The 21,397-nt window shown below is 40.0% G+C and overlaps 1 protein-coding gene across 9 annotated transcripts in view; it reads right to left on the reverse strand.

Annotated features, from left to right (window-relative positions):
* tjp1b (tight junction protein 1b) overlaps window positions 1-21,397 on the reverse strand; it is a 109,803-nt gene that overhangs the window by 55,272 nt on the left and 33,134 nt on the right. For all 9 annotated transcript variants that reach the window (XM_037543080.1, XM_037543084.1, XM_037543088.1 and 6 more), the window contains 2 exons: window positions 17,050-17,091; window positions 16,784-16,946 (listed from right to left, as the gene is read on the reverse strand). In XM_037543080.1, coding sequence (XP_037398977.1) covers window positions 16,784-16,946; window positions 17,050-17,091 — 205 coding nt within the window. The remainder of the gene's footprint in view (window positions 1-16,783; window positions 16,947-17,049; window positions 17,092-21,397) is intronic.

Here is a 21,397-nt window from a genome sequence, read left to right on the forward strand (position 1 = left end):
TAAACAGCCATGTAGCCAGAACAACAGGCTCAGCACGTATTCCTCCTTTGAGCCAGGACAGATCATTTACCATAGGCAGGGGTGGGCAGAGTATCCTATAACTATACTCAAGTAAGAGTACATTCAGGCAAGAATCAATCACCAGACAGGAGCAACAGTCCAGTGAGCAAAAGTCTTGCAGTAAATGTATGAGAATAGAAACCCACAAATTCGATGTTCAGTCTTTGGCAGCTGCTTAGCCAGCAAAAAACTCAACTCTGTGAAATAATGACTCAAGTAAAAGTGCAAAGAAATAACATGAGTAGAAGCACAAAAGTATATGGTTAAAAGTCTGCTTAAGAACTAAGTAACTTGTAGAATTCCAGAGGACTTTCTTAATAGGCTGAACAATTTGGTGGAAATATCTAATTGTGATTTTTCAGACCTGTACTGTGACTACAATTTACATTGTGATTATTTCCTATAAATCAAAGTCTAGGCCTTTTCTGTTTTGTTTTTTGGCCAAGAAGATCAGCATGATCACTTTTTCTTCACACTCAAGCATTCGACACAGTGTGTCAGTTTGTTGAGGCTGTGTTGTCATGTATGAATCATGTAAGTATTTAGTTGCTTTTGATTGCTCTAACATCTATACAGTTCACAAGGCTATAATAAAAATGGCAGTTCTTGCAATTTGAAGTTTGCGTGTAATTGAACTGCAACTTCATTATAAAAATGATTATCTTTCAGCCCTATGTTGTAGTACATACAGCATCCATCGGCACAGGAACTAGGTTTGTTAGGCTCTATTCTTTTTTTGGGGTTCCTTTTGGGGTCGTCCCCAAATAAACAACAAACATAATCATAGGTGGTTCAGACAACTAAACCATCAGGAAATACTAGAAAAACAGAGATTATTCTCAGTAGGGAAAGGCTGGGGCTCACTCGCCCTGAGTCATAACCAGGCACTGTGTTCTGATATGGACGTTAGGACTGTCCTGTCCTTGTGCTTGTACTGCTCAGAATATCTTCTTGGACATTACTTCAGGCGTCTTTGCTTTCGCATGAATCATCCGTGTGTGCATTCGGGCTGCCATTTGAATGACAGTTCTTGGAAAATCTTTTGAGTGGTGCACTTTTTCCTTTTTACACAAAAAATGCAACCTTTGTTGAGTAAAAAACTTATAACTTCCATCTTGATTTTGTAGGGTCTGTCAGTAAACATTGTTCTAACTAATACTGCTGCCTGATGTGTACAATTCACTGTAAAAAGAAACTGAATGCTATAACTTAAGTAAATCACAGTGCTACCCTAAATTTGGTGTTCCTTGTAATAATAAGTTAACAGAATGTAGGCCACAGATTAATTTATAATTTGAAGGAAGGAATAAAAAGTTATTTGCTTTTTAAGTTAAATCAACAGGTATATGCAGTGCTGAACTGCAATTCATCACACCATTCTGAGGAAGAAAGAAATGTTACAATTCAATTATTGGACTTAAGCAAAACTATTTATATACCTGAAATTAAGTGCTTAAGTATGTTTTGGCATTCATAATGGACATCCCAATCAGATTCCATCTACTTAAATCCACACTGAAATACTTCCTAATGGTTCTTGGCTTGCATGTACAGGTGTAGGAAAAAGCTACAGCTGGTATAAAATATTACATCATCTGGAGATTCTTTAAATTGTTAACAAGCTCTTCGTACACTCACAATTACAAGCATAGTTCTTTAAAGAACCGTCCATCAAACAGTTCTTTAGGGAACCAAAAATGGGTCTTCTATGGAATCACTCCAAAAAACCCTTGGGGTGTCTTTGCTTTTAAGACTGTAGCTCTGGGATAGGATTTGCCAAAAGCCTGCTAGCATGGATGCCTTCCCCTCTAAAGCAACATAATGAGAGACATTGAAGCACAATCGATGAGAGATCATAAATTCACAAAGCAGGGTGATGGCAGATTAATTAAACATGGTCGATTAGCCCAGAAGCTCTGAGCATCTGAATATTTTCATTCACTCTCAGAGAGACCACACAGGCCTGAGTGCAGTGATTTCTTTAGAATTTTGTAAACCATGTCCTCCCACCAATAAGACATTTCTCCAGCTCCAATTATGAAGAATGCTAGAATATCTCAACACTCATCTCAACCAGTGGCAGTGTCATTTCTTGGTAAGAAGCTTATAAATATGGACTGGGGGCATGTTTAGAGCAAATCATCACAAGTGCGAATGGTGCAATGTAATCCAATGGTGTGCTAAACTGTAGATTGGGTCAAAAAGGTTGTGAAAGCTCACAATCAGTCATTTTAAACATACTTATCCCCTGTGTAATCTCACTATGCTTGTAGTTAATGATCTAACAAAGCTTCACATGGATTCATCAGCAGCTAATGTCTCTCCTGATTGATGCTCTTGGTGCCAGTGAGAGGCACGTACAAGACAATTAGCAAATGTGGTGGCTGCAATCACTGGCTCCTACAATGGGGCGAGGGTGTTGGGGGTAAGAGTGAGGAGGTGGGGGAAGAAAAATCATCTGTGGGGTAATCTACCGCACTGCGCAAAAAGCCTGACATCGCAATAAATCTCTTCCACTTCACAATTCCTCCGCTAATCAATTCTATTAGTTCACACCTGTGTTTTCTATGAGTGGGTGAATTTTTACAAGAATCGTTAGAAATATGAGACCTATAGCATCTACAGGAGCTAATAAAAACGATACCACTGGGATGTGGTTTAGGGACTTTGGTTGGTTGTTTTGTGTGAGTGTTTGTATTTGTGTGTGTGCTGGGGCTGGCAGTGGGGGAAGGGTAAGGTTGAGTGTATTAGTCACCAGGGGGCAATGGTGAGCATGGGGGGGGTGAGTCACTCCACCAACAGCTTTAAACAAGTCTCTTACTGAGAGTATTTCATAACTAAAAAAAAAAAAAAAAATCAAATGGCATTGCCCTTGCCAATTTATTACATAATAAAGCCTCACCAGATAAAAAAAATCTGTTTTCTTCTGTATCTGCTCTGGAATGCAGCCTCTGAAGTGAATATTTGAGATGGCTTTAATCAGGTCAAACCAAAGCAGTTACATTGAATACCTCACATGCAATGGGCACTTAACTTCTTTCCTTCTGCCACATAAACGTAACTGATGATTCTCATGAACGTCCTTCTCCATGCTTGCATACAGTGACTCAGGCAAAGGCATTCATTTCTACGTACACATTTGAAAAGATTAAACTAAAGTGCAGTGGCAAAAAAATGTCTGTCTGAAACTCTTTTCTTTCCCCATGCCAATATCTTAAATCAGGGTACCAGCTAACACCAAGTACCAATCTGATTCTAGTACTTACTTACTCTGTGTAAGGTGACATAAGACCCAATTTACAAAACATGGTCATTAAGCATAAGATTTCAGAAGCCTCAGCAACTAAATATAATATCAAATTGTTCAGTATGTGTGTTCACATTTTACCTTTAGTGTCCATTCTTTTTAGGAGAATTGCTTTCAAGCGTGTCAAAGAAATCTGCAAGAATGTTTTTTTTTCTTCGAAATTCAGTTTATGAAAGTGGTTGCATTTTCTGCTTCTCATGATCCATTTAATTCCCAACAGCTTCTTTGTTTGATTTGCAGATTTTTTGTCTGTTTCCTTTTCTCAGTAACAGCTACATATAATTTCAGACTCATAGTGTTGAGTTGTCTTCTCCCAGCGGAAGGATGGACTGAAACTTCTGTGGATTTTTTCAGATCTGAAGTAAGAATGGAGCTTGATTTTCTCCTCTCTCTCACAGATGAAAGTTTTAAGTGCTGTTTATCTGATGGTGACAGTTTTGGGAGTTTACCAGTTTTTGCATGGTTGTTCCCATTTTGTTAGTATCTTCAAATCATTTCTTGAACTCCTGCTTTTTAAATTATTTAGCTTTTAATTATTTCCCTTCTGTGCACAAGTGTAAAATTCTATTCTCTATTCCATTATCTATTTTCCCAAAAAATATTCAGAAAAATGAATACCCAGCGATACACAATATATGTGTGTGTGTGTGTGTGTGTGTGTGTGTGTGTGTGTGTGTGAGAGTCAAAGAATATTTGCTTTTCATCTGCAAAAAGGCCTGTATAAATTTAGCACTAAAGACAATGCATGCTGATCCAATCAAGCAGCTCCTGTACTGAATCTCTCCCTGGCTGACATTGTAAAATGCTTCCACCAGCAGACCTTCCCTCGAGACACCACAGGAGAATCACCAAAGCTGTGTGATTCGCATTTGGAAGGTGAGGCATACTGTTCTGTCAGCCAGCATCCAAAATCCCTCCATTTCCACTCTCACAGAACTTGCTGACAATGGAGTGCCAGAGTAGTGAGGTCATTATTCTCCCTGTGCTGGCCAGTGCTGTCTGGTTTAATAGTGAAACTCTGCCCTCTGCAGGAGTCTGCCTGCACATTAGACTTATTGGCTCTGACTGAACTACATATTTTCCAGCCTTGCAGCAAGGATTTAGTCCAAACACTCTTAAATATGTGTATGACTCCAGCAGCACATATAAGAACTGTACATATCTTACTGCTTAACTGGAATTAATTCTTTGCCACATGAATCAAATAATGCCAAACAAAATTCCTATTATAGAATCAACTTGCTAATTTGGTTTACAGTGCTTTCCATTCTTCAGTGGGAACAATGAATACATGTACAAAAAGACAAATCTCTTACTGAGTATATAGTTTAAAAAAAAAAACACAAAAATATAATGTAGTGCGAGTCATATCATGTACCTGTGATTTGATTTTTTAATTCTTGTATTTTATTTCCATCCTCTGGACTCTTATAAAGTTGGTGTGGGTTTATGTACCACAAACATTCACAGTTGGTTTTAATGATGAATTTTCAACCTGTCCTTATCCCTTAGAATTAAACAGCCTGCTTTTATGGTACATAAAAGTGTGTGTTTTGCATTGATGTTGTCTTGAAGATTAAATATTAGAAGCATAGTGTTAGTGTGCGTGTTTGTGTGTGTGTGTGTGTGTGTGTGTGTGTGTGTGTGTGTGTGTGTGTGTGTGTGTGTGTGTGTGTGTGTGTGTGTGCGTGCATTGCCATCTCACCCAAAGGTCTGGCTGAATGTGAAAAGCTCTTGTCAGCATATGGTGTCTCCCCAGGACTCCACACAAATCTCTCACATACAACCACACAGCATAAACAAGTCCTGCCCAACTTACACCACCTCTCACTTCATCCCCACACACGCAGACATATCAGACCCACATGAAAATAGACCCACAGTACCACACTATTCAAAAGCTACAAATATCCATCTATATCCCAAAACATTACCATAAAAGGAAAGTTATAAACATGTATACTGAACAGGATTTTTCAGACAGATAAGCATAGCACCAAAATATTACCAACAATCCAATCCACATGCATATGTATAACTGCAGTGTGCAGGTAAACACTAGTGACTACAAATGATCAGTAATTGTACTACATTTTAGTCCAATCACACATTCAAAAATCAGCAAACAAAACACTGCATCTATTTCACTATGTACTGAATCAACTGCAAGAAGAGTACCACTGAGCCAACATTAGCTGACACCAGAGTAAGTGCATTTTTTAAATACATGAAATTGTCTTCATTGAATGTCTCTGCAAGCAAGAGAGGGCAAAGCATCTGCACTAAACAGGAGATTCATTATTAGCTCCCCTGTGTGAGTGTAAGCTCACCACTGACAGACCTCTGAGAGTGTGGAAGAAATTGATATGTTAAAGTTTCAAAATCATTATACAGTGAACGAACACAAATGATTTTACTGATTTTTCCAGAATATTCCACTGGTTTGCTGTAATGTACTTTTACTCTAACATGCAGGAAATTCACTCAAAGCCTTTTATATATTAGTTAAATAAATATTAAATATTAGTCTTTTACATAGACCACTTTTTAATCAAGGAGTGGCTTAACACCTCTTTAAGAATGAGGGTATCAGGTAGATATGATTAAGGTACAATTATATTCTACAGGAGAATAACTAGAAACAAAAAAAGAGAATTACTTAGTTGTAAGGATCATCAGAATACTGTTGCAGAATTTTTGTTTAACTCTTTTTCTATGTGTATAAACATAGTACTGCCTACTATGTCTTATATAACTATAACTGTATTATTATTATTTATGTAGTTTTCTAAATCATTATTATTATTATTATTATTATTATTATTATACAAAGTTGATGTTGCTTCCAACATTAAGCTTTGCGAAAAACTCCATTTGGCTCTGCAGCAATGACATCATGCTGGTAAAGAGGGAGCATAAACTGACATAATCTGACATACTTCAAAAGAAACCCACATGATGCTTTAAAACATTATTTGCCCCAAGCCTTTGTGTTTCAAACCTCTAGAGGGGTTTAATGTTATTCAGCTGAAGAGGCAGAATCTTTTCCATTAGAGTAAATTAACACTAAGGGGAGGACGGTGGGGGAGTGGAGAGGGAGTCAATAGTAAATGCCTCGCTCAAAGCTCACAAAGCGCTGCTTACTAAAACCAAATAGTACGGCATAAGAGCCATCATAAAACTCTCTCTAATGATTCAAGAACCATTAAAATAGAGCCTATAAGCAGCTCTATTTTGACTCTAAGGCATCTCTATTTAACCTGTAAGATTCTACTTTCCTTTTAGATGAATGTATGCAACATCTGCCTTTAACAACTGCCCTATCAATTAAGAGTAAAATAGCACAAATAAATGTTGTTAGAGATTGTTGTGTAACACCAATACTGTTATAATGGTACAGACAGCACTAATACAAGTCCATACTTTTACAACATGATATTAGCTACATTCATAATAGGTTAGTTACTGCTTCTAGGTATTGTATTGTTTTTTTTGTTTTGTTTTTTTCTGGAGGCCTATGCACTGACTACTGGCCAAGTTTAGCAGGTTTTTGCCCTGCTGATCTCTGACCCAGCTGATACCTCGACCACTGAACTGGGCTTCAGTCCCAAACAATTCCATTAGCCATAAATCAAGTGTGGTTGCCAATAATGTCTCTCAGATTTACGGGCATCGGCTTCCCTTGAATAATAGCCAGCACATGAGAGCGCTCTCTGCATAGGCCACAGCTAACAGGACAGTCATTCATAAAAAAACAGCATTAGTAGCGTGTTTAAGAGGAATATTAGCTGATAATTAGCTATCAGTACTATAGATTCAGGTTTTCATAATGAAGTACTGCAATGAACAATGAAAAAAACATTTAGAGATTGAAGAGATTGATGAAATATTTAGAATTAAAATTAAACCACATTACAGAGAATTATAGGTTAATTTATTTCATATGTAGCTTTCACTAAAGGAAATAGTCATGATTGTACTTTTGACTCTTAAAAAAAAACTCCAAGCAAAAGTGTTCAGTCTGGGGACAAAACTGTGACCAACAGACTGAAAGTAAGCAATATCTGAAAAAAAAAAAAACTGCCACAGAAGCGGATTAAGGAAGCTGTGCCTGAAAGAAATATGAAACTGAGAACACTCCACCTGCTGTTCTGCTATATATGATATTTACTGATTAAAAAATCGTAATGTAGCACATTTAAACATTTGAATGTGCAGGAATAAGAACAGACAGATAGCTTTACCCGTAAACATAGCTTTACTGTAAAGCCTGTGTAGAAAGCTTCCACTGCATTTACTGCTCTGCTGCTATTTTTTAACTCCTGAATGAAGGGACCTGTATGCATTGACAAAAGCATCAATAAGGTCCTGTATGGACTGACACCAGCATCAATAAGGTGCAATTAAATTTCTCCTTGAAGGGGTAATTCAGAGGTCTGCTTTAGAGGTGAATTAGGAGAAAAAACAAGTTGATTATTGTCTATAAAATAACCACCTGCACTGAATGTATAATGAGGTGTAATGATGTAAATATAATAAATAAATAAAATACTATAGCTGCCCCTTTTCTTTTGTATAGGAAATCTTTTTAGTGTAGAAAGAAACAGCTGCTGTTTATCAGGAGGTTAATTTAGGGAATCTTCATCATTATATTACATACACAACCCAGTATTACAAAGTACAGAGGATATGTTAATATAGTAACTGAGTAACACGGATGCTTTCTTGAAATAGAAGAGGTAATATAGCATGCAATCAATGTTAAAATATCAGGCCCATATATGGAAATTAAGCTGCAAAAATAGCAGGTTTGGAATTAATTTTTTCTTTGTTACAAAAAGCCAACACAGCTAAACATTTACACATACTTAGTCTACAGCAGTCTAGCTCTGCCAATTCATGAGCTGGAGTTACAAAGAATCTGTTTTCTTAATTAATGACACTAGAAGTTAGCCAATCAGATGGACTTTACATATATTAGTATCAAAAAATGATCTAATTTAAAGTACACAGAGAGGTTGGAAAACAGTCTCATAAAAATGGTTTATGCATATAAAAACACTCAGTAGATCCTAAATGAGCCTGACAGAACAAATCAAAATAACTGAGAAATGTAGGATACGAGACCTTCAAAAGAAAACAGAGCAGAAATGTCCTGCAGTGTGTGTGTGTGTGTGTGTGTGTGTGTGTGTGTGTGTGTGTGTGTGTGTGTTTGTGTGTAGTGCTGTGCCATATGTTAAGTTTTGAGGGGACACACATGGTCACATGGCCCTGCTCTCTCCCAGGTTGTATGTGCCCCCTGGTATCAGCCTCACAGCTGGCCTGCTCTCAACACAGCCCCCTGTGGTTCCACACGCAATCCAGTAAACATCACCCTCTCACACACCGTACATTCACATTCCCTACAACACAGGCAGCATGCACACCTCATACCATCCGCACCCACACTTCACTCCCCTGCAACACCTTACAAAGGCACGGCGTAATGGCCTTACCGTGACATCATTCACGCACACACTGGGTGGGGGGGTGGGGGAAAATAAAGGCACAAGAGGACACGAGACACATGTTCTACCTTGCACAAGAACAAACGTGATGCATGCCACACAAAAACATATGGCGCACACACACACACACACACACACACACACACACACACACACACACACACACACACACACAAACACACACACCATTATGGCATCATAAGAACACAATGTTCCCCTCCCACCTCTCTCTCTTTCTCTCTCTTTTTGCCTTGTCCAGCTTGAGGAATACATATATGAGGTTTCGGACTGCATTTTGGACCATTTGGACTATTTATTTAAGATTTATTAGCCTATTTATGTAAATGGTAACTAGTAACTGTACATTTAATTTCCACAATGTGCTCAGCAAAGCCCTATTTTTCAACAACACAAAGTGAAATGTATGTCCCTGCAGGATAAAGAGGTCTAAACTACATTTTTTCAATAATCTGTGGAACTCTATTTTAGTACTTAAAAAGGTTCTCTGGTGGTGAAATGTCTCCTCTTCTCTTTCCTCTCTCACTCCCTCTCTCCCTTACTGTCCTCCCCCAGCTCATTCCTCGGGACAGCTCCCTCACCTTCCCATCTCTCTGCGTACTTTATAGCCCCTCTATATGCAGGCAAACAACCCACACGCTCTGCGCTGTCACAGGAGAAGAATACACCACTCTACCTCCTCCATCCTCTCCCCTCCTCTCTTTACCCTTTCCATCCACCCCTCCTCTTGCCTGCACAACGTTCATTAGGATATCCCCTTTTCCTCCCTCCTCCTCCTTCTCATGTGCACTTGAACACCACCTCGCTTTTTTTCTTGCTGCATTTCTTTCCTTCATTCCCTTCACATCTCTCTTTCTCTCTCTCTCTCACTCTCTCTCTCTCTCTCTCTCTCTCTCTCTCTCTCTCATGCAGCTCCTCTGAATATGCAGACTGGTTAAATCAGCTGCAGTCTTGCTCACCCCCCCCCCCACCCCCCAACAAATGCAGCTGCAGCACTTTCACAAGACTGTGCGGGGCTATAAGTGCTTACACCAGGGTTTTTTTCAGGGGAGGAGAGGAGAGGGACAAGAAGAGCACTCCTTTTTCGAAGAGCAGCACAGAAACAGGCTCTTCTCTGAGCCAAACAGACCTAAAAAAGCCAATATCACATTCAGATCATGAGGTTATGTCCTCGTAGCCAACAGGCCTGTGATCACACATCTCTCGGAAGCAATTTAATACAATCCCACTTTAATCCATTAGAATGAAAAGAGCCTACCTCATCTGCACATACAACCACTCATACAGGGAGAAAAGGTTCATTTTCAAAACACTTCAGCAGAAAATCAAAGAAAGAAAGAAAGAAAATAATTAAGAAATGCAAGCATCACTCCTTTATAATTGTGCCTTGAGGTTCATGGGTTTAATGAGCACAGTTTAACCAGTTGTAACTTTGCCACAACCTAAACAATCTCTAGCTTACACAGATATGAAAGAATAATAAATATGCACTGGGACAGAATAGTGTACTTTGCTTAAAAAGGGATTAATGAACACCACACAGAAAGTTTAAAAGGTGGGTTACTGTACACACAGCAATTAACATCATCACTGTGCACAGCAATACACATGACATGAAATGTAATTCATTTCATAATTTCTCTTCCTCTGACATTGTTCATGCCCTTCAAAGGAAATGAAAAGGAATGAAAACAGAGGTGGAATGAAGTAGAGACAGAGTGCGAGGGCGTGATTGATGGCATTTTGGACTGTGTTCCTGCTTTATGAGTGAGTGAGCAAGAATGAGCAGAATGGAGGATAAAGATATGCAGAGAATAGTAGAAATGCAGAGATGATTGGACAAACGTAAGGACAGTTGCATGGATGACAACACAGCAAGAGTTGGAGGTAGAAAATGGGAGAAAGAGAGAGTGAGAGAGAGAGAGAGAGAGAGAGAGAGAGAGAGAACGAGAACGAGAGAGAGAGAGAGAGAGAGAGAGAATGAGAGAGAGAGAGAGAGCCCAGGGGGAGGGGGGGTTGGGGGTTTGATGGACTGCAGGTTCCTGTGATGTATTTGACAGTGCTGCAGTTTCTCTCCTCCCTCCTTCTCCCACCCTTCTGATGAAGCATGCAGCTTTCTGCAGCCTTTGCACTACCAACTGATTCATCCTGTTCATGAGCCAGAGAGCTGCCTGCCAACCCAAATGACAGTAGGAGTGGGCAAGCTGCCAAAAACCTGACCTAACTCCAAACACAGAGTTTTACATTCAGATCAACAACACAGCCTAACAATATAAACACATAAATAAAGACAGCAATTATCACCCGAAAGCAACAAGCAGTAAACACTTCAACCACAGCTCCACTGGTGCAATGTGATGTAACACACAGGCACATCCATTATTAGTGTTACTTGTCCCTGGTCCTATATGCACAAGTATACATAGTAATGGATGGAGCTCCATCACTCCAGAGAACACAGTTCCACTGCTCCACAGCCTAAAGCTAAGGGGCTTTATACCCCTCTAACCAACACTTGGCATTGGGCATAGGGGCCCTAGACTTAGCTATAGTGTGTCCCATTCTACTGGCAATGCTTTTCTATAGACATTATATAAGCTGTTTATGCAAATCTGAACAACTATGTCAGCAATGGGAGCATGTTAAAGTAATTGAATTCATTAATATGTAGGGGTGTCTGCATAATAGTGTACCTCAATAATGATCAAAAGCTCCTGAAAATCTACATAATGCAGTAGTTGCAATGCAGAGTCATTCAGAGTGGTTTGATGCGAAATGGCTCATTGTAGAGAAACTAAATGATTTGGATTTCTTTGTAGTAGTGATAGGAACCAGGACTCACCATGTCTACAATGCAAATACAGCCATTTTATTACTATCCTAGACCACCAGTGAACCTACTTGTGCCTTCTTGTGAAGTTGTGAGTTTTTATATGTAATTTATAATGTTAAAATTGATAATGTTACTGGTAATTGGTAATTGATAACGTTAAAACACTCATAAATCTGAAAAAAATGCCTTGGGGAAATAAAAACTTTCTTAGTGCACCATTTTGCCATAAAATACCCTGAATGTACATTCATATGCCAAAGTGGGCACCCCTGGTTCATAAGCGAAATTAAATGAATATGTCCTCTACAGAGAACACACTTGTGCTCACATTAATGCACCATAATGGTTTATTTTCTGAAAGTAATATATTGCATGTAACATAATTAAATAAAATGTGGCCTGTGGAAAAGTTATACAATTTTATAATTCTTTATTTTTATTTATTTGTTTAATTATTTAAAATTTATGTTAAACTTAGGAAATGAGCAGAAAATATGCAGAACAAAATGCCATTATGTTTGTGCACTGTGGTAACTTGTTTTGTTCATTTGACCAGGGTAGTTCAAACAGTCCTACAACTACACTTCTGTGCCATGAATAGCATTTACAAAACACATTTCAGGGCAAAACCTTCTCATAAAACAACATATCAGACCTTAGACAGCACATTTGTTACCGTTTCCTGTAATCATTTGCTGTGATGTAGAGGCATTAAACACTTCAGACACCTGGTTCCTATCACCTATTCTGAGTTACAAAGCTTCTCAAGACTGTAGGATTTCACATGACTTTCTGGATTTCTGAATGACTTTGTTTAGATCCTATGATTTAACTATGTAGAAATTTTGAAAAATCCTTAGACGTCCCCTTCAGTTTCTGAGACTGAGGGCTTCAGGCACAGGGTTAGGGACCACTGTGTTATGTAATCCTTTGCATTTTTGACTGTGCCTCCACTACAGCTCTTCAAACACTGGCTAACTATGTAGTAAAATTTGTGATACGTGGTTTGTGTTTATGCTCAGAGCAGGTTGTAAACTGGCCAGACTACACTGCAGTGGGTGGTTTGTAATCCCTCTCTCTCTCTCATTCTCTCTCTCTTTCATTCTATCTCTCTCTCTCATTCTCTCTCTCTCTCTCTCTCTCTCTCTCTCTCTCTCTCTCTCTCTCTCTCTCTCACTCTTACTATGGAAGGGCTCAGCAGAGCGAGTGGCAGCAGTACACAGTTTTCAGTCGAGCGCTGCTGCGGCCTCATCACTCACTGTACACCGGCCCGTTACTCTCATCAGCTGTGTTTGAGATTCGACCCTGTCAGCAAGTTGTGGTGTGCGTGTGTGCGTGTTGGATTGGATGGGGAGGCCTCACCGATATATGTACATTTTAAAATTGTAGGACCACAGGCTTATTTCATTGAGATGCTCCAAGTCTGTAGGTGCTTTTAAACCCAGGTTGAGCAGCAGCTTTTAAAGGCCACTTACGAGGAGATACTCACTCACTTCTCTGGGGCAGACGGACGTGGAGAGGAGAGTGCTGCTCAAATGTAAGTTAGCCCTGAATACTGGCAGCAAACCAAGCCTGCCATTAGACTGTCAATTATACAGAAGAGGCCTGTGTGCCTCCACGATATAATAACAGATTTCCTGAATGGGCACCCAGAAGCCAAAATCTTTTAATTAGTTAGCTGAACTGTGCCAAATTTCAGCTTGTGACAGAAATGAGAAAGACTAATATTTACATTAATAAGAATGACTGTGATTATTGTAAAGTTTGATTTTAGGAATGTATAATATTATAAAAAATATTATGTTAACACAATGCAAAAAAGACACCTTTGTAAGACAAATAATCTTAAATCTAGTCAATGTTATCTTTTTGTTAAGATTTTGCTTATGTTTTGTTAATATTATATTAAATAAGAAAATTTGTTTAGTGAAATTCCACTGGGAACCATTATTTCTTGAAATAAGAAAATTCATCAGCCAATAAAATACAAAAAATTCACTAGACAAAAGTAAGAAAATTACATAAAATTGCTGATGTAAAATATAATTTTTTTTTGTAGCTGATTTTAATTTCAATTTCTTTAGAGTCAAATTGGACAATGGTTAATAATAAGTTTAAGCCGGTATTTGAATACAGAAAATCACTATTCCGGTATTTGATTTCATCATTCAAGTTTCATCACAGGAAGATGGGCAAAATATAGGCCAACAAAGAACTGCCAATTTTATGTTTTAACATGACTGTAAAATGTTTTAACATGACTGTAAAATGTGGCAGTTTTTGATTAATCATACTGAAGCATCACTGGAGAAAATGCAGGAAACCTAGCACTTTAAACAAATGCTCTTTTACTGAACACAGCAGCAAGAGCCACCAGCACTGGCGAAATGGCTGAGACAGCAGGCAGGTCAATTCTAGCCATACACCTCTCCTTAATGGTAAACAGTAGTCCCACACAAGCTACCACCACATCCCCACAGAACAGCACAAAGACCTGTACACATCTTAAACTAATCAGCGCTATTTACAAAATTTAAGTCATGCCTCTGTGCGTCTATGGCTGAATGAGACAGAAGTGGGACACTACAATATTATACATTTCTATGAAACATGAGTGTCTGAAAAGGAAAACATGAAGGATATGACTGAGAAGGCAGAGACAGCATGGCTTTTCCACTAACTAGGCTAACTACTGTAGTTGATGTTAAGTTGGGAAACAATGAATATCTATTTCTCTGACAACATAATATGTTTGCATGTCAGTCACTGAGGAGAAAAGCCCTTGGGTTAGCTCATCAGTTTCTGTTTTTCGATTTTCTTTCGCTATTACTAAATAATAAAACGTGTTTTCAAATTTTTACTTTCAGTACTATCAAGTGAAAAGTAAGCCTACAGCCTACTAGGTGAAGCAGCAGCATTCAAATGCAGCAGGCATGTGCTTATTCACAATATTTTCATGATTAAAATTCAGCATAACTGCAACATCAGCCAAAATCAAAATAATAAATTGGCCAGTTGCCAATTTTTTGAGGAAAAATCAGCCAAATCTGTGCACCTCTAAATACTTTCCAAATAGCTAATGTTTCTCTATGTTGTAAGGGTATTCTGATTCTAATTGTTGTAAGAATATTAAACCTATTTCTAGACATTTTTATTTGTTGTAAGTCATTTTATCTAGTTTTAGCACATTTTTGTGCATACTTACATAAACACCACCATGCAACTAAATAATAAATATAAGCAGCAGGTCACAAAAACATTCCACCCTCACGTGTCACATTCAACAAAAGTGAGTGATATGCATCAGTTTGCCAGAAAAACCATCACATTTCCAGTCATTTTTGTAGGAGTCGGCTAAAGGTAAACTTGCAATTAAAGCAATTTAACAGCAGACAGACTTTTGGCTCTCGAACAAAAGATAAAACCAAAAGCCACAGTACTTTTTTTCAGAGGCTACATTAGAGGCAGCTATGAGCACACACAGACACTATTTAAAACAAACACACTACGACTCTCAGAGGAATCAAACATGTTCAAGCCACATTATTAATGTAGTTACGTAGTTACACTACATTCAGACTGACATTTGTAAAATGATAGGCGGTGGTATTACTGTTGGCTATGACCTAATTCCACTCTGAACACAAACATGGGAGCAATGAGGTCATCTATACACAATCTCCAGCAAGTGCAACAGGAAAACATTTTAAAGTCCAAGGAGTCCAGACGAATGACACATGACTCATAGCCGTTTCCACGGCCTGTGGAAATACGTCTCAGAGCTCATTATAATAATAATGTAGCCACAGTGTGTTCTCAGAAGAGGAAAAGGCCTTTGAGCTAATCAGAGCACTGCAATTTGTGTGGCATCACCACACACCACACAATGGAGCAGAACCAAAAGCACCCCACAGTATGATCAGAGCCAGTAAGGCTTAACATAAGCACAGCCGCATAAACAATCCATGAGACATTCCAAATGTTTACAGGGAGAGCGCATGACAGCATGAAGCATTTATAGCACATAATTGATGGGATCTGAGAGCTTGCAGCATGGTAATAGGAGGCGTTGTCATTGTCTGGCACGAAATATGCATAAAATGCTGTATTAATATGCATATTCACTCATACTCTTAGTGCATGCAAATGAATATATTGTGTTCGTGGTTAAGCTTCAGGACGATTTTGTAAATAGATAATAGATAAAAACACATTATAAAATGCACAGGTGTACAGTATAGTAGCATAGTAGAATAGTAGTCACTGTCCAAAAAAATAATAATATTTTTATTTTTACCTAAAGATGTTTTATTTTTCTACATTATTTGAGCTCAGCAGCTGTCCTTGACATTGTGTGAAATGTTCATAATGAATGGACCAAAAGAAATGCCCCAAACATTATAGAAAAAGGAAAACATATTTTTGCCCTCTCCTGTAAAGTTACTATTTTACAGATACCTGTTTTTCTTTGTACAGTGACAATTGATTTGTTCGAAAGAATAAATACAAATAAAATGAATAATAAAATAATTACAATTAAAGACAAACAATGCATTGTGGTTTATGTGTTTGAGTGTGTTAGCTTAACCATTTCGAAACCTCTCCTCAAGGAAGCCCAGTACTTACATTTATCATCCAATGCTTCCTGCATCCTATAAATGCTTCATTAGCATTTAGTAAACAATTCATATAACACTTTTTCAGTGAGCTATTAAATGCTTCAGAGATTTGGTTCCTATCACCACCACTGTGAACAATTCTGACTGGTGAAGTATCTCTAGTTACCAAATGCATTTTCCGGTACACTGAGAAGTCAAGAACCGAACCCGTGAACTTCTAGATATTAATGACTTTTTTTAAAAATACAAAAAAATTGTGTTACGTTTTACTAAATTTATATTTATTTGTATTTGTACATTTAGTGTTTTTAAAAGTGAAACACAACTACAACAAGTTATTTTCTTGGCTGTATAAGACTTTTGCACAGTCCTGTACACACATTCGCACACACACTCACACACAAGTATATTATTGCACTGTGTGCAGTCCGTAACTCACATTGGAGTCCAGCAGGTCGATGCTGTCCAGGCTCTTGCTGCGGTGAATTCGGCCCTTGATTCTGCGCAGAGACGGCTTGCCTTGCACCGAACTCTCTGACTCTGCCTGCACAGAGAGTGTTTCAGAGGGTGTGGGGATGAAGCCGTGGACCTTAGGATAGTACCTGAAAAAAGAGGAGCAAACTTAACTAGGTCTATAGCAGAAATGGAGAAGGAGGATTTATAGTCATACAGAAAAAGTAAAAAATAACGGACTAAGCCACTTACACAGCCGGCCCGTATTTATCTTTTTCGTGTTTGGGGAAAATCCTGAGAGAGAGAGGAAAACAGAGAGTGAGACAAAGGGATGTCTGAGATCACAGTACAAAAACACACTTCATTAATGTTCTGTAGAGTATCAAACAGAGTGCAGTTTGGAATCATATCTCAGTATGGTTTTATTTAAAAAATGATGAAATCATATGGGCCCTTTGCAGTAATGTTTTTTTTTGGGTTCATATAATGGAGTACAGCTTCTTCTCATTTGCATGTTGTAAAATTAGATACAGTATACTTATATATTATGCATTATTTTTTTCCAATGTGTATATAATGTGTATGTGCATACATAATGTGCACCAATGTGTACATAAAGAGCAGAAAGCATATATTAAACAGAAAATTACACATAAGTCTCAACACCTAAGTAATAATAATAATAATAATAAAATAAACTATGTACTGTTTCCACTATTTGCGTTTTTACACAGCTTTAATTCTTTCGGTCAGCTTGCTTTCAGCTTTTCAAAGAAATCTGTCGGAATATATTCAGTGATGTTGAGGTCTGGACTCTGGGGTGGTCAGTTCATTGTTCTGATAAACCAGCAGCTTCTTTGTTAGATTTTTCTCCCTATTTGTTTAATAAGTTTTTCTTAACAGCTACACATGCTGTCACATGTCTCACAGTGGAAAGATGGACAGAAAACACTTTTTTTTCAGATCTGAAGTAAGAGTGGAGCTTGATTTTTGTTATGTTCATCTCTTGGTAACAGTTTTGGTGGTTTACCAGGTCTGGTACGGTTGTTAGCAGTCCCATTTAATCTTTATATCTTAATTCTTTATGAACTCCAGTTTTATAATCTGTATTTTATAATTATTGTCTTTTGTCTTTTCACTTCTGTATGCAAGTGGATCATCTTATATTGGATTTCCTTTGAAAGTGTTTCTGGAAAAATTAGTAACTTGTGCTTTAATGGCTGTTTTGACTAGAAAATGAATGAGAAAATAAATGAACTTAGACATTATACACTGTCAATAAAGTAACTGCACAAACAATTAACCCCTTAAAATTCCACTCTTACTACTTAGTGACAACAGGGACTTCAATGCAAACTGGCTGAGTTGTTCTTTGGTTAGAAGTGTGAAATAAAACTTGGTGTTAAATTGTAATTCCATATACACATTATAACCATCATCATATTATGCCATTAATATACAATAAATATAAATGTAAAATTGGTTAGGCCTGTCTGTTCACTAACATTAATAAAAGTGAAGGCATTGTGAAAATACCTCTAAACACTGCATATATTTTATATTCCTATAACAATATTCCTGCATCCTTTTAGAATGTACTTTATGCCTTATAGTCAGCAAAAAAAGCCATATGGACCACACACAGCATTGCTTATCTAGTGGCAACATCCCCCCAAAGATTTTTCCAACTGTCTACTGTAAATGTGGAAGAGTCTTCAGTAATTTACAGTGCCCGGCTAAAATACAGCACCATTTATTACTGTAGGCATAGCTGATTGACAAACCAAAGGAGGAAGCAAGAGATTAAAGATACATAAGACTAAAGAATACAAAGATGTTTAGGGGATTTTATGCTTTTAAAGTCACTGTGGCCCAATGGATATTGTGGTATTTGCACCAACTGTGCATAATTACTTTCAAAGGGGAAAAATCCCCATAGGACACAAAGTTATAAACCGTCCCTCTTGATTCTGTTGACTTGTCAGCTTGAACAATGAAAACACTTTGTGAAGTGCCTTGGAGTCCTGAGTTAACAGTCATCTCTGACTGATTTTCTACACCACTGTGTATACCAACTACACAACATACATTATTTTTTCTACAGCACACAATAAGTTAAAATTTATGCCACAATATTGAGAAATATTTCACAGATACCTCTCCATGGATCACCACCTTATCGTGGTGGAGAGGTTTGTGTGCTTGAAGGACCCTAGGAGCTATGTTGTCTGGAGCAAAAGCTCCTGGTAGGGTCTCCCATGGCAAACTGGTCCTAGGTGACAGGCCAGACAAAGTGTGATCCATAACCACCCCTATGAGGACAACAAAGCAGGACTTGTGTACCCTGCCCGGATCAGGGTTACCGGGGCCCCACCCTGGAGCCAGGCCTGAGGGAGGGGCTCGCCAGCGAGCGTCTGGTGGCCGGGCATTCACTCATGGTGCCCGGCCGGGCCCAGCCCGAAGGAGCTACATGAGTCCCCCCTCCCATCGACCCACCACCGATGGGAGGGGCAGTAGTAGGGGTGCGGTGCATTGTGGATCGGGCAGTGTCCGAAGGCGTGGGCCTTGGCGTTCTGATCCTCGGTTGCTGAAACTGGCTTTTGGAACTTGGAACGTTACCTCACTGGCGGGGAAGGAGCCTGAGTTGGTGCGCGAGGTCGAGAGATACCGGCTAGATATAGTCGGGCTCACCTCAACACACAGCTTGGGCTCTGGGTCCAATCTCCTTGAGAGGGGCTGGACTTTTTTCTTTTCTGGAGTTGCCCATGGTGAGAGGCGGCGGGCAGGTGTGGGCTTTCTCATAGCCCCTCGACTCGGCGCCTGTATGTTGGGGTTCTCCCCGGTGGACGAGAGGGTAGCTTCCCTACGCCTTCGGGTTGGGGAACGGGTCCTGACTGTTGTCTGTGCTTATGCACCGAACAGCAGTTCAGAATACCCAGCCTTCATAGAGTCCTTGGAAGGGGTGCTTGAAAGTGCTCCTCCTGGAGACTCGATTGTCCTACTGGGGGACTTCAACGCTCACGTGGGCAACGACAGTAAGACCTGGAGGGGTGTGATTGGGAGGAATGGCCTCTCTGATCTGAACCCGAGTGGTGTTCAGTTTTTGGACTTCTGTGCAAACCACAGTTTGTCCATAACGAACACCATGTTTGAACACAAGGATGTCCATAAGTGCACATGGCACCAGGACACCCTAGGCCGCAGTTCAATGATTGACTTTGTAGTCGTGTCAGCGGACTTGCGGCCATGTGTACTGGACACTCGGGTAAAGAGAGGAGCTGAGCTGTCAACTGATCACCACCTGGTGGTGAGTTGGATCAGGTGGTGGGGGAAGATGCCAGTCAGACCAGGCAAACCCAAACGTATAGTGAGGGTTTGCTGGGAACGTCTGGCAGAAGAACCTGTCAGATTGATCTTCAACTCACACCTCCGTCAGAACTTTGACCAGATATCGGGGGAGGTGGGGGACATTGACTCAGAATGGGCCATGTTCCGCTCCTCCATTGTTGAAGCGGCTGACTGTAGCTGTGGTCGCAAGGTAGTTGGTGCCTGTCGGGGCGGTAATCCTCGAACCCGGTGGTGGACACCCCAGGTGAGAGATGCCGTCAAGCTGAAGAAGGAGTCCTACCGGACATGGTTGGCCTGTAGGACACCAGAGGCAGCTGGCAGGTATCGACAGGCCAAGCGATCTGCGGCTTCAGTCGTTGCCAAGGCAAAAACCCGGGTGTGGGAAGAGTTCGGTGAGGCCTTGGAAAGTGACTTTAAGTCGGCTCCGAAAAGATTCTGGCAAACCGTCAGGCGACTCAGAAGGGGAAAGCAGTGTGCCACTAGCACTGTATATAGTGGAGATGGTGTGCTGCTGACTTCGACTGAAGACGTCATTGGGCGGTGGAAGGAATACTTTGAGGACCTTCTCAATCCCACCAACACGTTCTCCAGTGAGGAGGCAGAGTCTGGGGACATGGGAATAGGCTTGTCCATTACCGAGGCCGAAGTCGCTAAGGTAGTTAAAAAGCTCCTTGGCGGCAGGGCTGCAGGGGTGGATGAGATCCGTCCCGAGTTCCTCAAGGCTCTGGATGTTGTGGGGCTGTCTTGGCTGACACGCCTTTTCAACATTGCGTGGACATCGGGGGTGGTGCCACTTGATTGGCAGACTGGGGTGGTGGTGCCTCTTTTTAAAAAGGGGGACCGGAGGGTGTGTTCCAACTACAGGGGAATCACACTCCTCAGCCTCCCTGGTAAGGTCTATGCAAGGGTACTGGAGAAGAGAGTCCGGCTTATAGTCGAACCTCGGATTCAGGAGGAGCAGTGCGGGTTCCGCCCTGGTCGTGGAACACTGGACCAACTCTTTACCCTCTCCAGGATTCTTGAGGGTTCATGGGAGTTTGCCCAACCAGTCCACATGTGCTTTGTGGATTTGGAGAAGGCATTCGACTGTGTTCCCCGGGGTATTCTGTGGGAGGTGCTTCGGGAGTACGGGGTACATGGCTCTTTGCTACGAGCCATTCAGGCCCTGTACAAACAAAGCAGGAGCTTGGTTCGCATGGCCGGCAGTAAGTCAGACTTTTTCCCAGTGAGAGTTGGACTCCGTCAGGGCTGC

Source organism: Pygocentrus nattereri, chromosome 11 (assembly GCF_015220715.1).
Source record: "Pygocentrus nattereri isolate fPygNat1 chromosome 11, fPygNat1.pri, whole genome shotgun sequence".
Lineage (NCBI taxonomy): Eukaryota > Metazoa > Chordata > Actinopteri > Characiformes > Serrasalmidae > Pygocentrus > Pygocentrus nattereri.